Source organism: Muscardinus avellanarius (genome assembly GCF_963383645.1).
Source record: "Muscardinus avellanarius genome assembly, chromosome: 4".
Classification (NCBI taxonomy): domain Eukaryota; kingdom Metazoa; phylum Chordata; class Mammalia; order Rodentia; family Gliridae; genus Muscardinus; species Muscardinus avellanarius.
Window position 1 is genome coordinate 84,082,069 of NC_137789.1, and position 9,186 is coordinate 84,091,254.

The 9,186-nt window shown below is 38.8% G+C and overlaps 1 protein-coding gene across 1 annotated transcript in view; it reads left to right on the plus strand.

Moving 5' to 3' along the window:
* Positions 1-8,908, plus strand: part of OPRK1 (opioid receptor kappa 1) — a gene marked incomplete at its 3' end in the record, with an annotated part of 29,516 nt that extends 20,608 nt beyond the window's left edge. The window contains exon 3 of the mRNA XM_080693756.1: positions 8,376-8,908. Coding sequence (XP_080549882.1) covers positions 8,376-8,908 — 533 coding nt within the window. The remainder of the gene's footprint in view (positions 1-8,375) is intronic.
* Between the last annotated feature and the right edge of the window lie 278 nt (positions 8,909-9,186).

The window sequence follows — 9,186 nt, forward strand, 5'->3', positions numbered from 1 at the left end:
ATAAAGGAACGTAGATGATTTTCCCAGGACCAATAACAAACTAACTTTTATATTTCATGTTACGATTATAAATTTAACCACTCTATTCCTTCTAATCTTTGTTGCAACGAAATCCTGGGAGAAATGGATTTCAATTATACTTTTAAAGAGGAAATGAAGATATATGCAGTTTTTCCAGGAAGGAGTTCCTGTAGATGAATGCATGCAGACGCAATAGGAGGAAAGATCCACCAATGTCAACAGGAGCATAATAAAGAAAATGGGAGAAAATTAGTCTTAAGGAATACTATGTATTCCTTTCTAAACATTTTCTCAAGTGGATTTTGTTTATGTGGGGAAAGGCTGGTTTCATTGTCTGAATTCATTTTTCAGTGTTGCCCCACATGACCAAGGGGCTGTTCCGGATCATCTCTCTGCACTGGATTAGGGCTGACTGGCACTGATGGGCCACAGTCTCATGGTTTGGAAAATTACCCCTGAAAGGAATCTGGTATCCACAGCTTTAGAATACACACACCTGGCCAGCATGGTCTCATGACCACTTCTGAACATATAGTATTTTTTCTTTTGTGTTAAGAGCACAGATTCTGGGTACCAACTGCCTTTGGTTGAACACTGATTTTCTATCAACAGGAAGTGTCCCTTTGGAGGTGGTATTTAGCCCCTTATACCTCAATTTCCTCATCTGCAAAATAAGGCTAATAATAGCTGGGCCTAATGGAGCATACTTGTAATTCCAGTACTTGGGGTGGCTGAGACAGGAGAATCAGAGGTTTGGGGCCTGCTTCTGCAACTTAATGAGACCCTCATCAACTTAGCAAGACTCTGTTTCAAAATAAAAATTAAATAAGATTGGGGGTGTGGCCTGGAGCTAGAATGCCCTTAAGTTCAATTATTCCATTCCCAGTACCACTGAAAAGAGAGGTGTAGGGGGGGAGAGAAAAAGAGAGGAGAGAGAGAGAGAGAGAGAGAGAGAGAGAGAGAGAGAGAGAGAGAGAGAGAATGAGAATGAGAGAAAGGCAGGCTAATAGTAGTGTCTCCCTCCTCTTTAAATTCACAGAAAGCTGAAGAGGTACCTGGTGTCTATTAGGCACTGAATAAAGGTCATTGTAGTCAGTGACTGCCATTGGTCCTGGCTAGATGCTTATGTTTATCAAGATTTATCAGATATTCACTCAACACTGAACACTCTTGTATATAACTATTTTTAATTTGTTGACATAACATGTTAAATCTGATGTTCTACATATTTTATGTGTGTACATTATTTTGAGAATTCATACTGCCTATTACTATTAACATAGCTAAGAATTAGTACAATAGCTACTAGCAGAAGTAAAGTTATTCTTTCTTTTCTTTTCTATCTTTTTTTTTTTTTTTTTTGGTGGTACTGGGGTTCCTAGAAGCCCTTCTACCCCCGGGCTCCACTCCCAGACCTATTTTTATATTTTTATTTGGAAACAGGTTCTCTTAAGCCAGTGCGGCTGGCTTCGAACCTGCGTGATCCTCCTGTCTCCACCTCCCACATGCAGGGATTACAAGTGTGCGCCACCATGCCTGACACCAAAGCTATTCTTAACAAAAATGGATACACACAAGCAAATATTTAGTTTGATTGATAGATATAACTCTGGAATTATGAAAGCCATAAAATGTTGGATCTCATGCTAGTGGACACTGTGAGCCTTTGGTATAAATATAAAGAGAAAAGAAAGATTACTTAATTTTTATTCACATGCAATAATCATATATTTTTATGGAATATAACATGATATTTCTTTTTTGTTTTTTAAGTTTCTGTTTTATTTTATAGAAGAATTTTTAAAAATTTAATTGCTGGACTTTAATTAACTAATTTTGATGCATTGTAACTATACAACTTAGTAAGGTTCAAAGTCATACAGCTATGTACACAGGGCTTGGTGTGTTTCCCTTTAGGTCCCACCTGCTGCCCCCTTTCCCATGCTTAACAGTAAGATGGATAGTGATGCCTTCAAATGTTTCATAGATATAACTTTTTGGAATGATCAAATTAGGGGAACCGGTCTACTCATTACCTCAAACATTGATCAGAAAGTAGCTCTAGCTATTTTTAAATATGCATTATTGTTAGCTATAGGCACTCTGCTGAGTAATAGAATACCAGAACTTACCTCTTCTAACTGTAACTTATACATAAACGACCTCTTCCAAGCCTACCACATCCTTATTCTCCCCAGCCTCTGGAAATTTCAACTCTCAATTTCTATGAGATCAACTTTTCTAGATTTCCACATAAGAGAGATCATCCAGTACTCAAAGAACTGTGTAAGTTGTAAAGATAATTCAACCTGCACATGGCCACTTACTCCAGAAATAGAATGTTTAATGACAATGGTGGGTTTAGACTAAAATTTTTTTATGAGAACCTCCTATTAATGATACCACTTTAACTTCATAAACATTTCTGGAGGCTATTTCCAATTCTATCATCAGATATTTTTTTCCTATATTCTTTTAAAATTGCTCTTGTTGATTATTTCACTATTCATCAAAAATGTATTGAGCTTCCATTACACATAAGACTGTTGAATAGTGAGCTGATCCTCAGAGTTAAATGATGTCTCCAAATGACACTTCATCTCTGTGTTGACCAATCAGCTCAGCAGGTGACTCCCCATATCAACTGCTGTGAATAGTACATACTAGGATTTACACAGGGTTTGGTAACCATGTGGAATACATTTGTTTGTTTATTTAACAATTTATTCTCTTCATGTACCACATGTTCTCTATACCACTCTAGTTCTAAGGGTGAAATGTTGAATAAGGCAGGCTGAGTCCCCATCCTAAAGCCATTTAGATCCCATATAGAGAGAAAGATGTTAGTAGGATAATACATAATTACAGATTGAAAGAGATTCAGTTTAGAAGATAGACAAGGTGAGAATAATATGTAGATTGAGCATAAAGTGTAGAGCAAAAGACAAAAGAGAGTGATTTGTATTTAAATGCCTCTAAAGAATAACAATAAGAGACAATGCAGAATCCCAAAAGCCAAGCAGAAAAACAGAAAAAAACACCCTGAAAACATACATTCTCACCTTAAAAAAAACTGTTTACCATATTCAATAGACGAATAAAAATCTAGTATAGGATATTTATACCAAACTCAGATTTTGTAATATGCCACTTATCAAAAGTTGTTTAATAGCTGTTTTCCTTTCTATGATAATGTTGATTTTTAAAACCAGTATTTTAAATCATTATCTTTTTTCATTTATATTATTTATATTATTTATTTATTTATTATTGGTGCAATGTATTCATACATCATAATGGTATAAAGAAAAAACTTTTGTAGAAATACATGCACACATCACCCAGTCAGCCCCTACCCAATCCCCACCCCATTCCCTCCCCATCCCTCCTTCCCATGCTTGGCTTAGTGGTTGACATCTAGTTTTATAGCAATTTATCCAATATTAACGATGATAATCTCACATAAAAGTTTCATTTGTCTGATACTAAGCTTTTGATGACTTAAAGATAACATTTCAATATTTCTTTTTGCTTTCTTTCTTAACAGAGAATATTTTTTTCTTTTTTTTTAGGTGAAACTATCATATATTTATTTATTATTTTTCAGAAAAAATCTATCCTGATATGGAATATGGACTCTAGATACCAAAAACAATCTCAAAGAAGAACAAAGCTAGAAGATGTATATTTTCTGATTTCAAACCATATAAAGCTACAATAATTGAAACAGTGTAGTACTGTTCTAAAGGCAGATATATAAACCATTGGAGTTAAATAAAAGCCTAGAGCTAAATTCTTCCCTATATTGTCAAGTTATTTTTGACAAGGTTTCCACGAACATTTGGTGGTAGAAATAATAATCTTTTAACTAAATATTGTTGAAAAATAATACTTACATGGAAAAGAATAAAATTGGACCCTTACCTAATCCCATATACAAATATTAACTCAAACTAGATAAAAGACCTAAATATAAATCTTAAGACTATAAACTTTTAGAAGAAAATCTGGGTCATAAAACCTCACAATATTGAAATTGGCAGTGATTTCTTGGATATGATTTCAATGGCACAGGCAACAGAAGAGTATACAAACTCCCTAAAAAATAAAAAAAATTTGTATATCCAAAGACAATGTAAACAGAGTTAAAAGTTACTAATAGAATTGGATAAAATATTTCCAAATGCTATATCTGAAGGTATATTAATATTCCAACTAGACATCCTAAAAATTAACAACAATAAAAGCAAACAATACAATTTAGAGATAGGTAAAAGACTAACATAAATAATGTATCTCCACAGATAACCAATCTTAGTTGTCTGTTGGATGGAAAATCTTGTTTCTCTGGTTCTGGTGTGTGTTACCTATTTCTTCTTTGTAGTTAATCTCTTTGAGTATTTTCTCTAGTGCTGGTTTTGAAGACATAAATTCCTTCAGTTTCTGTTTGTCATGGAAGCTTCTTATTTCTCCATCTAATTTGATAGAAAGTTTTGCTGGGTAGGAAATTTTTGGCTGGAAGTTGTTTTCTTTCAGAGTTTGGAATATGTTACTCCAAGCCCTCTGGCTCTCATGACTTGGTTTGGGAAGTCTGGAGTGATTCTAATTGGTTTGCCTCTGAATGTCACTTGGCCCTTTGTTTTTATTGCCTTTAAGAGTCTCTGCTTGGCTTCCACATTGGTCATTTTGACAATTATGTGGCATGGGGATCCTCTTCTCCGATCCTGTCTAAAGGGAGTTCTATAAGTTTCCTGGACCTGTGTATCAACCTCTTGCTCTATTTTTGGAAAATTTTCTGCTATTACTTCCTTGAAGAGATTGTTGATCCCTTTGGTTTCACTTTCTTTTCCCTCCTCTATTACAATTATTCTTAGGTTAGCTCTCTTAAAATGGGCCCATATTTCTTCAATGTCAGATTCCTGCTGTCGGATATTTTTTCTAGATTAGAAACTATGCATTCATTTTTGGAATGATCATCTTCTAAGAGCGAGATTCTGTTCTCCATGTGGTCTAATCGGATGTTTGTGCTTTGAATTGAGGCCTTTACTTCATTATCTGCATCCTTTATCTCTTTTTGGCTCTCTCTGAGTTCTTTTGGAAGCATCTCTATTATTTCTACAGTTATTTTCCTGATTTGATCTTCTAGAAATCTCTGATTTTCTGTTTTATCGGGTTCTGATGTTGTGGGGTTGTGGGCATTCATTGCTCCAGTATTATTCCTCTTTCCCATGATTTCGGAAGTTTGTGCCTTCTCTGGGTTCTTCCCTTGGGTCACTATGACTTCACTTAAGGTGTTCTGGATCTCGAGTCAGTAGTATCTCAGACCCCACTACTCCTTTGCTGGGTTGTATCACAGAGTCTCCGACCCAGAGAGTCGATAGAGGCTGCTTTAGCCTGTGGGGGGTGCCAGGTTGCACGTTCTCCTATGGTGTTATATCTCTGCCACCGCCCCTCCCCCACTGGGTCAAGTCCTAGGGAGTACAGTACTGGGATTTCTCCTCTGTGGCCCGCAATTTGACTCACTGTTCTTGAGTACGCAGATGTAGCTATACTGGATTCGGTGAATTCTCTGCTGCTGCTGCCGGTGGCAATATGGCGCCGCTGCCTCGCCCTCAGCTGTTAGGCTGGCGTATTTCTTCTTGGTTTTGATTTCCACTCTGAATCTCTGCAGCGTGTGCTGAGCTCAGCCACTGGGAGCTTTAGATTTTACCTGCGCCGAGAAATCCCGCCTGGCTGTTCCACAGCGGCTCACCTCAGCTTGCTGTAGCCGTCCCGTGAAGTCGCCGCTGCCACCGGCAGTATGGCGCTGCTGCCGCGTCCTTGGGCGTGAGGCCGGTTATCTCCTCTGTGGCTCTGAGCTCTGTTCTCAGTCCGCTTTCTCTCTGGAGCCTGGTGATTTTTTTGTTTCTCTGGTGATGGTGTTTTCTGGCAATGAAAGGCGCTAATTTTGTGGTAATGGAGACTGGTTGTTAGCAGGGCTCTTAAGCCCCACTTTTCTCGGTCGCCATCTTCCCGGACCTGGTGGGCTGTTGATTGTGTTGATCTGGTGCCATCCGGTGAGCTTGCCGCTGCCACTGGCAGTAAGTCGCTGCTGTCGCGTCCTCGGGCGTGAGGCCTGCGTATCTCCTCTGTGGCTCTGAGCTCCGTTATGAGTTCCCTTCCTCTCTGGAGCCTGGTGCTGCAAGGGAAAATGGCGTCCGCCGCTTTGTGCCATGGCTCCGGCTGCATCACTGCGATCTGGTTTCTGGTGTCTCGTTTTTCCAGCCCTTTTTTTCTCTGTCCCTTGAAATTACATTTTTTGTTTCTCTGCTGATGGTGTTTTCTGGCTATGAAAGGTGCTGATTTTGTGGTAATAGAGATTGGTTGTTAGCGGAGCTTGTAAGCCCCGCTTTTCTCCGTCGCCATTTTCCCGCAAGTCCTCATTTTCAAAAATACTAAAGTAAAAATTGAAATCAACACTTTTTAGTTTCTAATAGTCTTCATACTAATAGTACTTTGGTTAATGACTTTTTAGAAATCACAATTACAAGCTCCTCTGAGAGCTTTCAAAAGGTCAATCTGCTCTCCAATTGATAAAAGGAGCCTTTCTAAGATAGCCATGTTTATTAAGTGCACCAAATGATTATATCCTTCACATTTTATAGTAGGTCTAATTGAAATTCTAGTAAGATATATTTTGTTTTCCTAAAGGATATTGATTTGGAGCACCATAGAATGTTTTAGAAAGCATTATCAATGTAAGTGTTTCACTGTTCTAAAAAGTATATTTCTTGTGCTCTTTTTCAAAGCAGATTTTTTTTCTATGTCCAAAAAAAAATACTTTCTTTACAAAATTTACATCCATAGTGTTGCTCCTGACTCCCCTACCTGTGAGGAAAGACCAGGGCAAAGGAATTGCCTGCATTGTGCTCACTGGCTACTGGGAGGCAGGGGAATTGGGTCTGGCTGGGGCTCAGGAAATGAGAAGCCTGAGCGGAAATGAGTGGTATGAGTGAAAGTAGTTTAGAAGGCACTGATCCTGGATCCCTCCTCAATCCAGTGGAATGTTACCAGCAAATAGGAGTGGAGAAAATAAAATCATTGTCAAAAAATCATTATATATATATATATATATATATATATATATATATATATATATGTGTGTGTGTGTGTGTGTGTGTGTGTGTGTGTGTGTGTGTATACATATATATGTATATATATACTCAGTAATGTCAGTAAAGATAAAAAAAAATGCCCAATTTATTTAGAATTTCTTATGTTCATAAACAGGGTAATGATGATTCTACTCATATTTTTCCTTGTCTATTCTCTTTCTCCTTTCTTCTCTTCTCCTTAGTCTCTTCCAAAAACTTAGTTGTGTTTCAGTATTGTTCTTAGTTATAATGAGCATGCTGATTCCATTGAGTCATAATACCTAGAGCATATTTAGACAAATTTCATTTTCAATTTTTGTTGACCCACATAGCCCGTTGACTTTGTTAATCCAATACCTAGTTCTAAAGTGTTTAGTCACTTATTACAAATAGACATTAGCCTTAATTACAAGAGCTTTAGGTCTGGGAGAAGAGTTAATCTACAGATTAATGTATTATGTTAAATACTATAACAAGGTATGAAGGTGGTACTACCAATTTTACTAACATGTAGGGAGATGGAGGAGTGTGGAACAGGGTGGGATGTGGAGGGAAATACACCATGAGCTGTGTGCAGATATGTGTGGATCACACTGAACCTCACTAGGATGTGTATACACTAATAAAAATTTAAAATTTAAAATTTCCAAAGAAATATCCATGCTACAAATGAGCAATTTAGCTCTTCTTGCTGATGCTGTCATTTTTGTGAGTGTGTGGCACTGGGGGCATTCTACCTCTAAGTTACACCCCCAATCCAAATTTATTTTTATTTTGAAACAAGCTCTCACTAAGTTGCTGAGTGTCTCACTACTTTCTGAGGCTGTCCTCATACCTACAATCCTCCTGTCTCAGCCTTCCAAGTACTGAGAGTACAGGGTGCACCACCATGCCCTACTGCAATTTAGCTCTACTGAAAGTCATCAACATCCAAGCAGCTTTTGCAGACAGCTAAGTCATAAGGCTTGATAACCTTACATATCTATCCTACAGCATCTTGTACCAGTTAGGCAGCTTTCTAGCTTCTTTGTTTTATGCACGGTGACAGAACGGTAAGTATAAATGGCATCCATTCTTAATTCAACAACCTGCCAGAGATAGTATCATCCTACTGTAGTCATATTCTTACACTTAAAGGCATTAGAGTTCACAGGTAAAACATTTTGCACCCACAACAACATCAATAACTGGCTTCTCTGTGGTTTCTGTCGTCTCCTCCAGATGGGGACATCATCGAGTGCTCCTTGCAGTTTCCCGATGATGATTACTCCTGGTGGGACCTCTTCATGAAGATCTGCGTCTTCGTCTTTGCCTTTGTGATCCCCGTGCTCATCATTATCGTCTGCTACACTCTGATGATCCTTCGCCTGAAGAGCGTGCGGCTCCTTTCTGGCTCCAGGGAGAAGGATCGCAACCTGCGCCGCATCACCAGGCTGGTCTTGGTGGTGGTGGCGGTCTTCATTGTCTGCTGGACCCCCATTCACATTTTCATCCTCGTGGAGGCCCTCGGCAGCACCTCGCACAGCACGGCCGCCCTCTCCAGCTATTACTTTTGCATTGCCTTGGGTTACACCAACAGCAGCCTGAACCCCATTCTCTATGCCTTTCTTGATGAAAACTTCAAGCGCTGTTTTAGGGACTTCTGTTTTCCGATCAAGATGAGAATGGAGCGGCAGAGCACCAGTAGAGTCCGCAACACGGTGCAGGATCCTGCTTACATGAGGGATGTGGATGGGATGAATAAGCCCGTATGACTAGTCGTGGAGATGACGTCCTGCAGTTCTTCCGGAAGAGACGAGGTCAATGATCTCTGTTTAACCCAGATTACTACTGCACTCTGAGATGGAAGGATAGAGCTTTTGGTGAACTTCTAGCAACTTCAGTGTTGGAAGTCTTTAGGTGCAGGCTGCCTCAGTGGACCAGGTCAGTGGAAATGTCAAGACTGTAGGAATTCAGGCCAAAAGATTCAAGTAAAAAATTCGACTATTCTCTAGAGCCAGAAAGCGAGGCTGACTCTCTCAGTTACTTTGAT